This window comes from Lissotriton helveticus, chromosome 5_1 (assembly GCF_964261635.1).
Source record: "Lissotriton helveticus chromosome 5_1, aLisHel1.1, whole genome shotgun sequence".
NCBI classification, from domain to species: domain Eukaryota; kingdom Metazoa; phylum Chordata; class Amphibia; order Caudata; family Salamandridae; genus Lissotriton; species Lissotriton helveticus.
Genome location: NC_136065.1, coordinates 405,959,282 through 405,978,138, shown reverse-complemented (window position 1 = coordinate 405,978,138; position 18,857 = coordinate 405,959,282). Strand labels below are relative to the sequence as shown.

Here is an 18,857-nt window from a genome sequence, read left to right as displayed (position 1 = left end):
AATTATCAATGTACTAAGTCCCCGACTTATCCATCAAAATAGTGACTCTTTCTATCATTGATCCTCCGACCCATCCACATTTGTATCATTGAGAAAACACTTTCACTTATAAAGTAGTCAGATCTGTTTGTTTTGCCAGTTCTTGTTCTGTTTTTCCTGTGAATACTTCTTCACCCATATGTCTACACTTCATGCACACTTCTTCTTAACGTTAGATTGATGGATGCTCCTCACTCAATTTCGTGCTGAACCTAGACCAGGACCATTTGGATGTAATTTTGGTAATCAGCTATGTCAACAAGTGTAGATACTCTTTGCACCATAGTGTAGTATGTCGTGGGTGTTATCCAAATTAGCATTGCACATCCAGATACCCTCTTACTTTTTGAAAGCCCATTTGGGGTTTTTACATGCATAGTGTACACGAGTTCCCTGCATCACAGATTCACATATCGTATGCTCAAGAGTCTACACTACATTTCTCATTCTTTTGTAAATCATGGGAAATGTATGCATAAGTAAATTATGACTTTTCTTCCCAACAAGTTGATCAGTTCTATGAGAGGAAAAAAGACTGTGACTCAGCTGTTGGCAGTCTTTATCTGTAATACCATTGAAATTGAGGAAACAATGAAAATGTGTACACTCTCTCAATTGATAATGTTCTGCTTCTTTTCTACAGGTCCTTCCAAAATTGTCCTCTTCCATAGTACATGAAATTGATAGCATTTTGGGCAATAAGCCATACAGCAAAAAGGACTACAGATCCTAAACTGGAATGTTCTTCTTCTGGACTATTAAAGTTCAACTCTATTCTCCTATTTGCCTGCTTAAGCTTTATGGAAGCAGAGAGATAAGCACAGTTTGCAGCAAAGAGACCTTTTTAGATATTGCCTGAAGATTGTTTAAAATGTTATCACGAGATAACATGTGCTTACTGTAATAATGTTTCTTTGGAATGGAAAAAAACAAAGAAAGCATCAGACCGTACTAGCTTGAAAAAGGTTTCATGATCAAAACTGTGGCTCCATTAACCCTCTGATTTCTGTTAAAACACAAAACTGTAAATTAAATTTGTAATGTTAAGTCAAATACTGGCACATTCTATGAAATTGTGCCATGTCATCAAGGCGTGTACAATGCATGCTCATTTTCCTTGTAATCACTTTTTATGCTTATGCTTGTTCTACATGGAGCATGAAATGAGGTTCCTTTCTTTTAAGAACTAAATTCAAGGGGGGTGTTATTTTAGTCTTGCTTTTAAAAGCCTGTATTTCTTTTTCGTGAATACAGATACAGTACAGAATGAATTAGAAAAGTGGTAAACGGTGAAAGTATCTGAACATAGCAGTGCTTAGTGGCCCACTGCTTTGTGATTTTCCAATATATGTATGCCTTAAACAGCCTTATTAAACCCTGGTGATAGAACATTGGATAGTTTCTGTGTGCAGATATGTTCAGATCAGTGCACACATTCACACAAATATTATGATTTTGTGTCTAACCACACATACCCATTGTTAACCTTTGTGCTCCATGTTACAGTAGCAAATTGTACAAAAAGTGAAATTACTGGAATAAGAAGCATACATTGAAAGACAACATATAGATAATTAATGTGAATTACTGAGGGGGATTGCCTCAATATTAGGTGGTCTTTAACTTTTTATTGTATATGGTATCTGCTGTTGACTAAAGAAAGTAAATTAGGCAACCAGAGGTGGGTTTCTCTATGGGATATGTTTGAACAGTTAACGTTACTGGAGTCAAATATCTTCGTGTGTTGAAGGAATATGTTTAGTGGGATGAATGATACACAACTCTCCCAAAGAGTTCAGTGCTTTCTTGTACATTAATGTCTCAAAACATCTAGTTGTTTTGTTGTAATGCACTTTGTGGCTTGACCAGGCCATTGACATCTGGATGAACAACTGTGGGCATTCCAAGAGCACACAGCATGTAACATAGCTGGATGAGTATTTTTTCAGAATGATTCATTTAATTTTCGTGCACATTTGCAACAATATCTTTAGTGCCTAATTTTAATTTCAAATATGTATAGGTTCGTGTTTAAATGTGATCAGGCTACGTGTTATTCAATTTTGAAGTACATTTAGGTGCTTCAGAACAATATTGTTTTAAAAACGAATGTCACATTACGACGTGCTGTTCTTCATTATGTGCAATGGGGTTTTTTCTACATTAAAAACATGATGCACAGTTGTACCTGAAGATTGTGCTCGCCAACCCAGTGTTATCAAGCAATACTGGCACATATTTTAAAAGCAAGAAACAAGCAATGTTTCCTTGAAAGGAAATCCTTGTATTCAGTGGAAGGAAATAAGCTGAATGTCCCTAATTCTTGTACCTAATGGGTGTTCAAAAGATCGATTTCCAGGCAGGCTTAAGGTTCTGTACAAATACTTGTATGTTTTTACTTCAGATATGTGGGTTAAAACAATGTGTTTAGTTAAGATATTTAGGTGAAAAACAATTAGTTAACCGTGCAATGCCTTGCTCTTCATTGCAATGTATTTCATGAATCCCAGTCTTAATTTATGGATCCTGTACAAATTTACTACAATGCTATGCTGCTTTGGGGCATTTTATCTATCTGAATATTATAAAAACAATGGCGTGTACCATTACAAGTATAGATTGTATGGCTAATTTTCCTACATGACATTATCACCGCTCAGTCAACATGCCATGGTAATGGTAATATCTAAGAGCATGGTAAATCATCTTCTTGTCATATTAGAACAGTTGAGACTTTCAGTACTGACTGACACCTTTGGAAATTAATCTGTAACTGTGATGCACTTAGAGAGAAGATATCATGTTTAGACATCCATTTAATTGTGTAATACTAAAGTTGAGGTTTGTGCTGTTTCATTGTCCATAGCATTGATCTGTGTAAAGCTTCCATGCAATTGTAGGTATGTATATTTCATAATCATTAGTGAGGCAAATATCATCCTTGCCAGAGAAATTTAGTTTTGTCATTTTTCAATACAAATGCAAAATTTGAGCAGTAAAATGTCTAAAGCTCAGAAAAGACAATTTTTTTTCCATTGAAGGTAGATTGTGTATTTTGTGTTGGATAATTTGAAGTAATTTAAAAAGTGATTGAGAAGTCTTCAAAGTCCGTCAGCCTTTCCTGAAATGGTTTAGGATTTCCGTTGTAACATAGGAGAAGAACATACTATGTGAGAAATCATGCTGTGAGTAACAAATCTTAAATGTAGCAGACTAAAGGAATGTAATTAGAAGCTGGCAAGATTCTTGAGAGAGGTCGAAATTAATACTGTTTGCTATGTAAGGTGAACTGTTCATCAGTTTACTACCAACATATTTTGACCTCTGAAATGACTGCATAGGTCATCTTTTTGCACCCTGACTTTAATATTTGAATGAGATTTTTTATTACAGTTGAGCATACGTCTATATTTTAAGTCTCCATGTTTGTCTGTACTGTGAGTTTCCTGTGCTCTAAAATGTTCTAACTTCCTTGTAAATGCCAGATGTTGCAAGTTCTACATAACCTATTCCTAACACTTTGAACATGTATCCTAAATAATGCTACAGTTAATAGAATGACCAATCACAATTGATTTATTAATGCACAATGAGGTAGCACCTTAATGGGAGACATACCAGTCTTACATTAGTTGTATAACACCAGGCAAGAAAGCATTCAATGTTCTCATGATTAAAGTATTCCTATGGTTTATAACAAAAGAGGCGATATCTTAGAGACTGAGCTCTGTAGACATCAAAACAAGAAGAATGGATATTTTACTGACAAGCTGTAGGAAAGCAACACAAATGATGGAATGAAATTATTTGTGCTTATGAATTTACTTAGTTTTTACTTGTGATTCAATCCAATTCTGCAATTTGAAAACCAGTTAAAAATTGAGTGATTACTTTCTTCATTATTAAAAAAAGAAAAAGTCCAGCGTGTATCAATAAATAACCACCAGAGAAATAACCTGAACATTGGCAATTCAGATGACTCGAAGCATTACAATATTGTTGATCATTTGGCACTGTGGATAATCTTTGTCGATTTTGAATACTTGAATTGATTGTCATATTTGTTTACTTTTATTCTTGGTTATATCTTTACGCACTTTCTGCATATCTTGAAAAGATATTGAATTGAAAAATCGGAGCTAGTGTGTGGTTTTGATGAAGGGGAGCAAAGAAATATTTAGAGAGGAATCTGATTAGATAACATGTTCAAAGCGCAATCACTGTGTGTCATTACCTGCTGTAAATATAGTAACGAAATGGTAATGAAAAATGATAATCTTAAATGAGGAATGTTACGCATGTTTCTATATGCCAAGAACATGTATGACTAGAGATTTTAAATAACAGATCTACCTGATCTATGCATGGTTATTTTTCTATTTAGGAGCTGCATGTGTATGCTGCTCAGTGATGTAAATAAGGCAAACAATATGGAGGCATTCCAAAAAGATAATTCCTGCTTGTGAAGTCTTTAACCCCTTCGACGCTCATGACGAGCTGGGCTCGTCATGCAGTAGCCTCCTGCTACGCTCATGACGAGCCCAGCTCGTCATGATAAAGGGCATCTGCAGATTTCCAGCACAGGGGAAAAATCCCCATAGCGTTCAAGGTGTTAAATATTACTGACCAATACATTATACAAAAATAATAATACTTTGAAGACAGCAACAGTTGTGTTTCATTAAGTGGCATTTATTGTGAACAGTTTGATTTGTTATGGTTGGTTTTTCAGGTGACTTGTAAAACATGCACTTTTGTTCCAATAAGAATCAGATGCCACAAATGGTTAGACACTGCATGTCTTGCTCTTTGATGTAGAGGTGAAATCACAGTAGAAAAGTCTTGAAGTTTAAACTGTTTTTCATGAGTTTACCTTACATTGAATAACACTTACTATTAGTAGTACAGATTATGAGAGTGATGATTACAATGTTTATAATCATTTACTATTGCTTCCAGTGGAAACGAAGCTTTCACATATTTTGTAATTTCACATTCCACAGTTTAGTATTCAGTGCAATCTGCATATACAAATCAAACAACCACAAATTTACCCCAGGAACAAGTTAAAAAGTTGATATTTTTTCATGTAATTAACAGAGTATCCATGATATGACTAATCATTCTAACTTGGTAATATTATTATTGTAGCTCCAAAAATTGACCATATTGAGGACATGTAGTTTCAATATCTCATATTGTTTGGAACGTAAATATTATTTTCAATCCAAATGTTCTCTTACACACTGGTAGTATACAGAAAATGGAAGTCTGGATATCTTGAATATCATCTTTATTTTGAACCCAACCTTATAATTCCTTTAATTGTGGGATATTGAACTGAAATATTTACTCCTTATTCATTAATGTTGGTTGTTTGATTAGAGTAAGTGTGTCTTTTCAAGTTCCACATCTCCGCACTACACAATTGTCATATAATATTTTTCTATAGAAGGATTCTCTGTATGTGTGCTTCAGTAGTGAGTTGAGTTGGCACAATACAAATTCAAAATAAAACTTACAATAGAACTTGTGACAATAATGGTAATATACCGGAGTCAGGTAATTCCTCCGGTGGATGGACGATAATTTAAACTAGTTATTAGGAGGCACAATCCTTACTGATGAGTAAGCTTGTATAGCAGCATCTATGACATTATTGTTTTCATATTTAACTGCAAAGATATAAATTCCACTTCTCGGCACACCTGTCATCCGAACACATACTTAGGGTCTGATATAGATCTTGGTGGACAGACTACTCCGTTGGAACAGTGACGGATGTCCCACTCGCCAAAATATAAATCCCTTATAAAATGGTGGGACTTAAATTTCGGCGGATGGAATATCCGTCATAGTTGTGATGAAGTAACCTGTGCGCCAAGAATTAAATAAGGCCCTTAGACATATTGTTTGATTCATAAAATCATAAAGCATTATGCTGTCACCAGGAGAAAGGAGAAGCTTAACATTTTCAGGGTCATGGCATTAACCATCATTATACCATTTCCAATTTTTGTTTTGAATCTTTTTTTAACCTTTACATATCACAGATTTGCCTAGATTTGCGTGCTTTTCTTTAGACAAAGGCAGCTGCAACAGCTTGCTGGTATACGGCAGTCATGTCTTATGGAACCATTATACTAACAAGTCTATTGTGTTGTACCCAACTTAATGGAAGTATTTGAATGAGTTTAAATGTCACAGTTACTAAAAATATTTCTGTTTCACTTTTATCTAGAAAATAGCTAACATTGGCAATTTTAAATAAATATTGATAGCTTATGGGGAAAAACTGTTTCTTCCACTTGTCAGATTCCAGTTATTCTTGTTTATAAATGCATTTTATTGCTTAGAAGGAGTAGATTTCTAAACAATTAACACATCACCCGCAGCAAGTTGGAAGTCACAGCTGTAGGGGACACTTACTTGAATTCAAAATATAAGATCAAAAGAACCAAGGTTGTGAAATTGAATGCAAATTGCATTGCATTTCTACAGGTAAGTATGTGGTGTTTTAATTTGCTGACTTGGCATTCTTCCTTGAAAATGTGATGGCAATTTTCCATTTTCTAAAAGAAGACTGAATTAATCATGAAGAGCATAGTAAATGTTTGTGGATCGTGACTGCGCAGCTTAAAATTTTACAAGCCCCATGTCCTGTTCTTGATTCTGGCATTGCTGACAGGAAATCACTATTACAATTAGATACACATATTGAGCAATTTTTATCCTTGGAAATACACATCTTACACAGCGATTGTAGATACATTCGAAAACAGCAGGAAAACATAAAAGTCACACATGAAAAACTTTGCTTTTGCACTGGGCATTTAGTTATGTTTTTGAGTATCACATAATTTTGTATTCAGCATTCATTGGAGTGGTGCTTTGAATGGGATTGAAACTGTGTGCCTTTCCAGTTTGTGTTTTTTGTAAATGGAAGCAGACTGGAATGTTTGCACTGACATACAAGGTACTGTATGAACTCTCTACATATCCTTTATATTTTGAATAACATGAAAAAACACCATACCATCATTTCCACATTTCACTGTACAATAGTTGCTGTTTGTCTGATAAAACATCCTGTTATTTCCTTAAATATATTAAAAATGCAACTGGGCACAGCATTTTTGTACAATATGACATGCTTTCATGAAATGTACAATAATGGTGCTCCAGCATAGAGCAGAGATGCTCCTTTTTAAGCATGCAAGGGATAGTTACATCACTTTGCAAAAGGAGGACAAGGAATCCTCAACTTTGTTCGACACAAATGACAAAGTAGAGTAAAACAAAGTATGACGTGTTTAACACTTCACACAAAATTGAAATCCAGTAGCTCTCCCATGACACAACGGCAGAGATATAGAAATTTTAAATATATCTTTTAATTGTTTTAGTAAGTAAAAACAATGTTGCAGCCAAACTCTGGCATCTAACACAGCTAAAAGTACTTCTATATAATATCCATTAGAGATCTAGAATGTAGGCATAGTCTCTGCTTGCCGTACCAGGGGCTATTATGTACCACTTTGTTTCCATGTACATTTTGCTCATCTTTATTGCAGCAAGGGAATTTGTGGTTTGTGGACAAGTATGGCAAATACTTGGCGCATGCAACTATGGAGAATAATAGTCTGTAGCACTTCCTCTTGATACTGGGACATAATGTATTTTCAGGGCTCACGTTGTACCATCAATACAGTACAAAACTAAACTTTTGCTGCGAATAGCCTTTACCTGAGAAATGAATAGTGCATTGTTTTAGTATGATATATGAAAATGCGCAGTGCAATTTTCTCACTTGCTATTTCAGAGAGTAGGTCAGTTCTACCGGAGTGAAGAGCTAATTTGGACCCTCACAAATATACAGGCTGTGAATATTTGCTCTGTGGCTTTCTTTTTAAATGTGTGTTAGTTTAACAGATCTAGTGAATAAACAAATGGACCCACAATATGCAGTTTATTGCAATTAATCTGTCCTGTATCCTTTGGTTTCTGAAACTCATCATGTACAATTTTCCAGTGATTGAAGACATGCTTTAAATCAAAGTGTCTGACCCGTTTGTTCACATTTTCCAATTTAAAAATATTCATTGCTGTTGTTGCAGTGAACATTACCATTACAAGAAAGGTAAGTGAACTTAGCCTTTAATTTCCCCAATAAAACAGGCTTATTGATTACTTCACGTAATTTGGCGTGTTGAATGAAACAAGGTGCATCTTCCACACACAACAGTATGTCCTAAGCACAAAACCAAAAATCCTTTTGCTTCCTTGTGGACAATGAAAAGCCAATTTGTCGAATCGAATGTTGTTGAAGCAGGCACCATTGTGTGATCTACTATTTTATCTGTGTCCTCAAAAGTAACTGATTTAATTTTCATCCCTAAAAAATGTGATGAGTTGCACTATAGTTTTTCTGTACTAAATTGCTAAACTACATTTTTTGTCCTGTCAGTGAAGTTTAAAGCTGCACCTCCTTATCAGGGATTGGTGTGTGATCCATATGTGGCTCCTACTAGCAACAAAAAGGCAACTTGAAAACTTAATTTTCCATAAAGCAACTCTTAAAGATAAAAATGTGATGGTTTAGCTATTTTCTCATGAGCTGTTGTTTATTAGTGTTTGTTTCAGTTTTAGTTAGGTACCAAAAGAAAGTGTTAATAAAATAAATGTTCTATACTGCTTGGATTGAGATATTCCCTGCGAGTTACTCAAGTCACTGTGATGATAACTATATACTCATTTGTAAAATGTGCTTTTAATTCACCAGTCAAATTTGCAAATGGTACTGTGAAGTAAATACACTTTCTACAAAATCTTTGATCCATAGTTTCCAAAAGAAGAAATTGCTGATGGTTGAGATTGTGTAAAATAAACTGTGCTTTGATAAAAAATTACTATGTGTATTCAACTTTCAGTTGCCAAAAAAATGAGTTTAAAAGTCACAGACATTATTGTCAGATAATCTGAAAATCACCCAAAATGAGTGTGTTGAAATTTTTGTGAATTTGCCCTAAATGGTGGGACGGAAATACATTACAAAAAAACATAAAACTATTGTAAGGCTTTAATCATCGATAAAGGCTCATGAAAAGCATGGAAATGTAAGTGTTTTACAAACAGGGTAGCTTGTAAAATATAAAAATATATGTACACAAATGGGAAATGTTTAACAAAATATAAGCTGACACCATAATGCCACTGTGCATATCATTTTAGCAGTTGTGCAACATATATTATTTATTTTTTTAAACATATCTTCAAAATATGATTTCTTTTTGTACTCAGACTGTCTCACCATGGTTTTGGGTTTATAGAAGTGTCTTTTACTTTAACTATGAACGGAGATGTGATGCTTTTCCAACAACTGTACATTTCTTGGACTCTACTGTTTATAATTTGAAATGCTTTTTCATTCTCGCCATGTTTTATGTTCAGTGTGAAGAACATCGTTCTTGCGGTCATATTTTGTTTAATTTGTGTAAATAAACATGTACTTTCCTTTTTATATAACTGACTTTTAAGCTAAGTACTTGATTTATAGTCTTTGAATGGTAATTTAATTGTACTAATGATTGGCCATTCAGAGATGATCCACTGCTACTGTATTTATGTAATTAAAAAATAAATTACAAGCCTTATTTGCCTGGAAAAGTATGGCTTTTTGTGTTGGTCATTTAACTGTAGAATGGATGTTATATGGTTGCATGCTGTAGAGTGTTTGTGTCTAGAGAGAATGGCGGATAACTGTGTCTTGCACCTTTGGGTGGTCTCACCCAAATGTTTATATCAAAAACAAATCTTATTAGATTTCCCGGTCTTGCATGTTTCCTCCTTACAAACAAAAAGTAATTAAATGCATCGATGTTGGACTAGATTATAAGGTACCACCTGAGCTTGAGTTGACTTCTTTATTCTTGTGTGTGCTTTTTTTTCCAACAATAAAACTTTGGTCCTTATTGGATTTACAAACCTTAATCCAGTATATGTTGTTCCAATGCCGAACATTCCATCATTGCTGTCTAAAGTGTTTTCAGGGTGACTGGAGATGTTTCAGAAGTTAGTCTCATGCCTGCCCAATATTGACGATGTTCTAATTCCTACAGTTTTCTTTTTACATTTGCACAAGGTCATGATTAACATGAATTATGTTTATAAATGAAAACAGTAGACCTAGGGGTTTTGATATTTTCTTGATATAGGATTGGGTTTGTTCAGTTATTAATTTTATGAGATGTTTCCAGAAACATTACATACAAGGTAAATTATGTAAAAGGGTTGATAGAGAAATATTAGGTTTCTCAATTTGTGTTTTAGCCTTCAATGACAATGTTGCAAGTCTTGTCGTCATTTCATGTATCTTACAGTAAATGCATCATGGTTTAAATGGTGAGAAAGGGTGAGGTGTAAGTACGATATCCTAGAATTTATAGTAAAACACATTTTAGGATCAATTCAGTTTTACTGAATGTTTTTAGGAAACATACTCCCACCTACATCTTGATGTCACTAGGGCACAAAAATGTAAAACAAAAAGGATCATCGTAACTCAACTGCCTCGGCCATCAGGCACAGCAAGCAAAAGGTTGCTTATTGGGGCACACAGGCTTGCCTAGGGACCTGAAACCATCAGTTCGTATGGGCCCAAATTACTATGTAGCCTTAAATTGTATGTTAATTGCCAGCAGAATGCGTAAGTTCAGCTTGGGGGGTGAATCACTGGACTCTAAAATATCTGGGACATGTTGGTTCTTTAAAATGTTGTCTAAAGGAAAGACTAGCTATGAGCTGTCAGGTTCTCAAAATCGTCCTTTCTCCCTCTGCTCCAGAGGGAACATCTCTATTGTCCCAGAGTCAGTATAAGCAGTGCATACAGCCAGAGACCTTACCCTACCCCTCTGGTAAAGTAAAGGATAGATCTTTCTGTTTGGCATCCCTAAAATAATGTGTCAGGAATCTAGGTATTGCAGTGATTAGCATATTGTCAGTGGCTCCCAAAATCATCCTTTGTAACTTTGGGTAATGCCAGAGCAAGTAAATGAGAGATCCTGGATTCATGCATTTCCTCCAGCGCTCAGGGCTTTGAGGGTTTCCAGATATTTACTCTAATTGATGGATATTTCCAGGGCAGCATGGTCTTCTATGGTGTTTCCCTTCCTTCAATGCTAGCTGATGTGGTGCACACTCTTCTATGGATGGTTCTCTATTCCGTGTTGTTAGAGAATGTGCATCAACTCTCTCTCCCACCGCTTCTTCACTAGGCTTTGTTTCCCCTTTCAGACTAGGACTTTGAGAAATGTATATAAATCTAACAAGATGTGTTAATCTTATTTTATGATATAGATCAATCTTTCTAATAGTTGCTAGGGGTTTTTGTAATATTATGGGGACCCAGTGACGGATTTGAAGGTATTTTTAATACCCCTGTTCCATGAAACCACCCTCAAACGTACTCTGTTCAGACTAAATGAGACCAGATTGATTGTATAATTAACCTGTTCTCTTGCTGCCTGCCCCTTGGCGCTTCTCATAAGAACGACCGACTAGTGCAGGGGCGAAGTGCGGGTTGTTGATGAACAGAGTAATATGGGGAGGAATTGTTGTCAGCCCTCTGATAGTGGCTACTTTATCACAAACTGCCACTGTTGTGGTAACTGTGGAGGAGCACAGACCCCAAACTCTATGCTTCCATGGGGGCATGGGAATCTTTCCAATATGAATGCCAGTGAATGCCGATTTGGTCAGTAAAAAAAACTGCATCTCAGATTCTGAACAGTTTCACTCTAGAAAGTATCTAATCAAAACAGTGAGGTTATATTTAGTTAGGTTTGGAATACCCAACCCCCCCCCCCACACACACACACTCTTCAGGTGTTTGTCTTACCAGCCTAGTCGTTTTTGTTGGTGTTTTTGAAGTCTCTCCTGCAGTGACAGGAGGCACAGTGATTGCATGAAAAAAAGTATTCTAATGGATATGTTTACCTGCAGATTCTTCACCCAGATGTCAGACTGGGTACAGAAGATTTTTCTTCATACCAGCTATGCACTGGTAGGTGGCAGTTTGTTGCTCCACGTTGACTTCACTCCACCCCAGAAGTGACTGCACTCCTATATAAGCGCCACTCTGGCATGGTGACTTCAGTTCCTTTCTTACTGTCCTTTTGTATTGGGATCTGGAGCTAGTTTATTTTTCTCATTCCTTGATGACATTTTTTCTCTCCAAAAACTTTTTCCAGTGTGCAAGAGAAAGGTTTCCTCCTAAAATCAAATGCGTTAAACCTTGTAGGGATTGTTGCAAACAAATGTCTGTAACAGATCACCAAGAGGTGTACCGCTGGTGTCTTGGGTCGGGCCATAACTCCTTTGTGCGGTGAGTGTGCCCTGATGAATCCAAAGACTGTTCGGGACAGCAAAGCGAAGCTGTATGTTGCCAACATGGTCCCGAATCATGCAAAGGCTTTTCCTGCTCAAAGCCAGGGACACAGACTCAATCCCATTCCGGGCGCTAGTCCTGCAACATATCTTCTCAATACTCTAAAACTTTGAGTAAGTCCAGTTTAAACAAGAAACACAAGAAGTCCAAGCAAGCCTGGTTCCAGCCTCGCCACTATCCTCCTAAGAAGTTGCGAGGACATCAAGGTGCCCTGCGATCTCTAAATAGTCCCCTGCTGAGGAGCTGATTCTACAACCGGTTCCAATACCCCCGAGTTTCTTGGTGTATTAGCAGCACTGCAACAAATTGAGGCATTTAAGAAATCATGCTTGGCATTTTCAGCATCTTACTGGTTGTTCCCTCTGGCTCCACGGATCCTTGGAGGCCTCCAGCTGGGTTACTGCAGGCAGGTTTGCCCTCGGCGCAGCCTGTGCCACCTGTAGCCGATTCTACATCCGGTGACACGATCCACACCATCACAAACTACGGAAGAGGAAGTTAAGCCCATAATCTCCAAACTAAATCTCTCCCGACCTCAAATGAAGCTGCACTTGAGCCAGCTCACATTCCTTCTGACTCAGGCAAGACCGTGCATTTGCCCAGAGGCCACAATTCAGTAGTTCAACTACTCTTTGGGTCCAACTATGATCAGAGCCAACCTGCTTCTGTTGGTGATGGTGATGATTGTGGGGATGAATTGTCCCCGAAAATACAATGATGACAATTTCTATTTGGATCTAGAAGAGTCCAGAGGGCCTTTTATTTCTCCTGATACAGGCTTGATGTCTATCTCCTATCGTTCTAAGGAAATATCAGCGTCCATGGTAATTGAAAGGGAGACTGAGGTCCTAGATTTGCAACAACCTTTCATCGAAGTAAAGATTAATACAATTTACAGATGTAATGCAACCCTGACAATTTTCCTAGGAACATCTGCTTCTATTTAGATAAGCACTTGCTGATAGCCTCATTGGTAGTTGGACAAAACCTTGTTCATGACCACTGCTAAGTAGACAAGTGGCATGTTGCCATGGGCCAGTAGTTAGTAACCTTGCTTTTTATAAACAGCAATCGACCCCAAAGAGTTTGGTGAGGCAGGCCTCCGACAGCAAAGTCAATCCTAATGCCTTCCTTATCACCCCTCCAGATAGGGAGTTGAAGTGGATATTTTTTCTCGACTAGCCTTGCCCTTAGGTCCATCAGGGCCAGCTATTTTCTGGATTGCTAATCGTATGCATTATGAAACTGTGTGGCTGACATTTTTCTGGCAGTCACAAAGAAGATCTGGGCCAATTTAGCACAGACCATTCAAGTATGTGACAAGGTAGGTTTTCTAGTCTGGACTGGACAAGACAGACAGCTTAGGCAGAGAGGTTGGTTCTCCTGAGCCACTTGTGGATGAAATCCACAGGCTTTCCCAGTGAAATCTAACTCTCACTCATGGATATGCCTTTTGACAGGTCCCACCTCTTTAGCGAGAAAATTGACTATGCCTTCAAATGCTTTAAAGAGAGTAGACCAACAGCGTGCTGTCCACACCAATTTCACTCTTTTCGAGGCTACGCTAGAGGCCGAGCCTTCTGGCAGTATCAACGCCCACCATGCCAACATCAGATACCCCAGTCCTTTTGAGGTTGTGGGAGGGGATCTAGCAGGCTACTCCCAGGCCAGTAGGGGCAACAAACTTCCCACTCGCCAGCCATGAACATTTTTAGTTTGCTGTGATCCCTTTTGGTGTCACCAGTGCCCATTGTGTGTTCATCAAAATGATTACTATGGTAACAGCATATCTTTGAGGGTCACGAGTACTAGACTTCACCTACCTTGAACAACACTGAAGATTGGTTTGCCACAGTCAGATACAGGCCACTTCCAGTCACCTGTGACCCTTCTTACAACTTAGGGATTTATTATTGATCTGCTGAAGTCACAACTGACTCCTTCGCAGGGGCTCTGTTCCATCAGAGCAATTTTGGATTTGGTACATATTTGAGCCTTTTATCTGGAAATGAACGCAGGACATTCAGACTATATATATAAATCTGTATGTTTCAGCCTCAGTCCAGGGTCTCAGTGAGGATGGCTCTGAGGCTTCTGGAACTATTGCCTCCTGCATTCAGCTAATAGATCATGCCAGGTGGAATATGCAGGATCTGAAGAGATATCTGAAGTCTCAGTGGGGCCAGCACCAAGGGAATCTTTCAGTTTCTATCTGGATCTCGGAGGAGACAACAAAATATCTTCAGTGGATGGCTGCTTGAGAGCAGTTGGACCAGCAGCAGACTCCTTTACCCGATCCATAGCTGAGGGTGGTGACAGATGTTTCACTACTGGTTTGGGGAGGCAAGGAGGGAGAGGTGGCGACCAGAGAACTCCACATCAATCTGTTGGAGTTGCAGACTGTTTGCTTGGTGTTAAAAGCCTTGCTGCGGTCTAGCAAGAGGAGACTTGTTCAGGTCCTCACGGGCAACACCACCACCATGAATTATTGTAACAAGCAGGAAGAAGGGTGCGGTCCTGGACTTTCTGCTGAGAGGCGTTGCACCTCAGGCTTGGTTGAATCATCTGGGCATCTCCCTGATCATTCACAACCTCGTGGGATCTTTAAATGCCGAGGCAGAGAAACTCAGCTGGTGATGCCTAGCAGGTCACTAATGGCCACGACATCCAAGGGTGGTGCAGTTTGTCTTCCACCAGTGGGGACATACCTGACTTGATCTCTTTGCCACCGCCAAGAGTACACTGAGTCAACACGTTTGATTGTTGGAGTGCAGAAGAAAGCTGTCTCTGTGACATATTCCACTTAGATTTGTACTCTGGGCTCCTGTATGCTTTCCAGTCACTAACTGTCCTGTTTGGAGTCGTGAAGAAGATCGGGAACAACCAGACCAAAATCATTCTAGTGGCTTCAAATTGGGCCAAGAGAAGGACGCATCCTAAACTCCTGGGCATGAACATCTGTCCTCAGATGAAGCTGCAAATCCAAGAGAGTCTTCAGTAGCAGTGACGGGGTTTTGCAACCAGGCGTGCACAATCCACTTCTCTATGTGTGGAGATTGAGCGGCAGCAGCTGACATCTATTTCCCGAAATAATGGGTGTCATCCTGGTGGCCAGGTATCCTTCTACGAAATCCATTTTTGAGGGATGCTGGGACAAGTTTGTGGCTTGGTTTATCACCTGTAATATGGACCTATTCCAAGCCGAACTGTCAAATGTGTTGCTATTCATTCGGTCTTTGGCTAAGTAACGACTTGTAGACAATGTTAAAGGTTACTTTTGCATTTGCTGGGCCAACCATCCTGGTTGAAATCACCTATTGTGAAGCGTGTTTTCAAAGGTTTGATCCACATGTTCCATCCAAAACCTTTTGTGTTGACACAATATGCCCTTAACTGGTCCTTATTTTATTGATGTGTACTCCCTTTGAACTGCTTCACAGCTGTGTCCTATGACTGCTGATCCTAAAAACAGTCTTCCCTTCCTCATTGCCATAACATCAGGTTGTCATGTTACTGAGCTCCAAGCTCGTCAGTTCAGCCGCTTTACACCTCCTTCTTTTCAGACAAGCTGGTGCTGGGAACAAGAGCAGCTTTTTTCCTGAAGGTTGTCACCACTTTTCACATTGATCAGTTAATTACTCTTCTGATGTTCTTTGCCCAGCCACAGCTCTCAAAGAGGAGGAAAAATGCATCCTTATCAATTTTTATATCCATCAGCAAAGACCAGCTCTTTTTGTGCTTCTCTGCGGTAAAGAAAGGCACAGCCAAGCCGAAGATGGCCCTTGTTTCAATGGATAGTCCTCTTTTATTCATATTAAAATCTGCTACCCAATGGCAAAGAAGCAGCCTCCAGAGTGTGGAATTCCCAGGACTCTGGTCTCCAGCAGAGACCCATCTCCACATCAAACTGTCGGAGTTGCGGACTGTTTGCTTGGTGTTAAAAGCCTTGCTGCCGTCTAGCAAGAGGAGGCTGGTTGGCATACATAGTGCCTGTCCTGGCTATTTTAGGCTGCAACGAGGGCATCTGTGCTCACATTCACAAAACCCTACTGCCTTGATAGCCAGGTCTGCTGGGTAGGGCATTTTGGCCATTGGGTCCTGCAGAACTTTTTGGTCTGAGTCATTCAAGACCCAGCACTTGCGTTGGGACCTGTTCTAAGGATGCGGGATCTGCAGTTAGAAGTATCCATCAGAAGTACAATTGACTTGTCTTTGGTAAGTCTGTTTTCGGAGGATACTTTAGCTAACCGCCGATTCTTCACCGTGTTCCACCCCTCCCTGTTTTCTGGAATGGACTATTTTCCGCCTAAATGTTCCCAGTTTAGAGATTTTCACACTAGCACAATTGATTACTATTGAACTTTGTGTCCGAGGGTGCAGACAATGTCAACAGTTTTTGAGGTTTTTTAGGTTTTCCTCCTGGTGTGGCTGGGGCGGAAAGAAAAGAACAGACGTTCTTTTCTTTCCGCCCCTGTTCTGATCTGAAAGAAGAGTTATCCCTCAGTCACTTTTTATCTGAATTTTCTCAACAATTTGTCAACAGTTTTTGAGGTTTTCCTCCTGGTGTGTCAAGGATGTCATTGCATAAGTTTGACTTCAAGTCCTGTGGAGCCTATCACCGCCCGATGTCAGTGACAGACCTGCACCTCATCCGTCTTTGGGGTGCAACCACAACCTGTAGTTGTGCTTGGATTGCCAGGCCGTGCACCCGAAGGCTTTGAGCGAGTAGTCTCTAAAGCTGATGCTGGCCCGACATGCGACTCCGCACAAGTTGTGGTCAAGGGGAAGGGATCGGTCCCGGAGCCCGAAGTCTACATCGCCCCGTTCAAAGTCCTCAGGACATTTTGGGTAAGTCGTGGCACAAGAAAAAAAAGTTGTTAAATCGTTTTTTGACCTCTCCTTATTCGTCGGCCCACGGGGCGAGGGAGTATCCACATTCTAAGCCTCGTTCCTCAGAACCTGCTCCTGGGCCGACTCCACACCTCCCCAACTTTTCTTGAGCCGATGCAACCCTCACCCAACTGAAGGAGTCATATGAGGCCTTGATGTCTCAAATTTGGGCAGGCCGACCCCTCTGACATGGACATGGGGTCGAAGGAGGCCCGAGCTATTTCTGCACCGGTGGCTTCAGCCCCAGCTGGCCACAAAGGATCCATGTCTGGATCTGGACTGGTGCCAGTCGCACCATCTCTACCTTCCACAGTACCGGTCACAATGCCGGCGTCCACCTGTGACTATATCCCCATAGTCAATTCTGACCTGGAGTCGGATGGGTATTTCCCGATGCCGACTTCAAGAGGAGCCTTGCGTCCTAGATCGGAGCCTGAGCCCTGTTGTCATGGGCTAGGCCTCGGGGAAAACTAGAAGGGGTTGCTGGACCCTTTAGAACACCAGCCCTATTAGGAGGAACAAAATATTGTCTGGTGTGAGGAACTGGGTGAGGCCAGTGGCCTGGATACCTCTCCTGATGCTAGACTGCTTTCACCCACTACTGTGGCTATGGAAGAGGGAGCTTCCTACGCAATGGTGGGGCAAAGAGCGGCTGAGGTCCCAGACCTTTAGCTAGCCTCAGTGGCAGTCAAGGCTAATCTCATGGCTGCCATCGGGAGTCTCCATGTCCAAACCTCTACTCACGTTCAATGACACCCTCACTGATGTCCTTTTGGGTACCTGGTCCAAACCCAACACTGGGGCTCATGTGAATAGGACGATTGCCCGCTGCCATCGCCCCACACTTCAACCTCCCAAGGTGCTTTCCCTACTGCTCCTCTGGAAAGGGACTCCCAAGAGGCTGGACTAATTTTGGAAGAAGATGTTTTCTTCTAGCAGCCTGGCATTGAGGTCCTGTAAACACCATATGTCTTTTGGGCTGTTGCTCCCACACCCTGTGGGATAAGGTTGCTCAAGTGCTGCCATAGGTCCCCGAGGAGACCCAGGCTGTAATATACCAAGCTGTCATTGATGGAAAAGATGTAGCAAAGTTTCCAAATCGATGCAGACTTGACAAGACCGACTCGCTAGGCAGAGCGGTTGCTATGACAGTGTCCCTTGGGCACCACGCCTGGCTGCAGACGAATGGCTTTTCGGGGGATGGCCAAGCTTTCCTTATGAACATGGCCTTCGATGGCACCCGTTTTACGGAGACAAAGCAGATTTGGCACTTGAGCGCTTTAAGAACTCTGGCTACGGCCAGGTGCTTGGGCGCCCCCCTTTGTGGCTTTGGAAGAGGCTTCCAGCTGCACCAGTTCCCGCCAGCCACTGCACATGACACCAGCGTCTGTGGACAAGGTCGCTGTACCCACACACCTCGGTCCGCCACCCCCTGACTGCAACCACCTCCAAACTATCCCAGTCTGCCTATTTACCACCATGG

General features: G+C 40.1%; 1 protein-coding gene and 1 long non-coding RNA gene across 5 annotated transcripts in view; one reads left to right on the top strand and one right to left on the bottom strand.

Annotated features, from left to right (window-relative positions):
• KCNAB2 (potassium voltage-gated channel subfamily A regulatory beta subunit 2) overlaps positions 1 to 9,692 on the top strand; it is a 1,353,173-nt gene extending 1,343,481 nt beyond the window's left edge. For 3 of the 4 annotated variants that reach the window (XM_078642625.1, XM_078642626.1, XM_078642624.1), the window contains one exon: positions 683 to 3,058. In XM_078642625.1, the coding sequence (XP_078498751.1) occupies positions 683 to 772 (90 nt within the window). In that variant the 3' untranslated portion in view covers positions 773 to 3,058. Of the gene's footprint in view, positions 1 to 682; positions 4,507 to 4,648 lie in introns of those variants that run through there. The other variant, XR_013594749.1, reaches the window with a different exon arrangement.
• The window catches only part of LOC144754613 (uncharacterized), a 230,327-nt gene that overhangs the window by 132,296 nt on the left and 79,174 nt on the right, over positions 1 to 18,857 (bottom strand). The gene's annotated exons all lie outside the window — the stretch shown is intronic.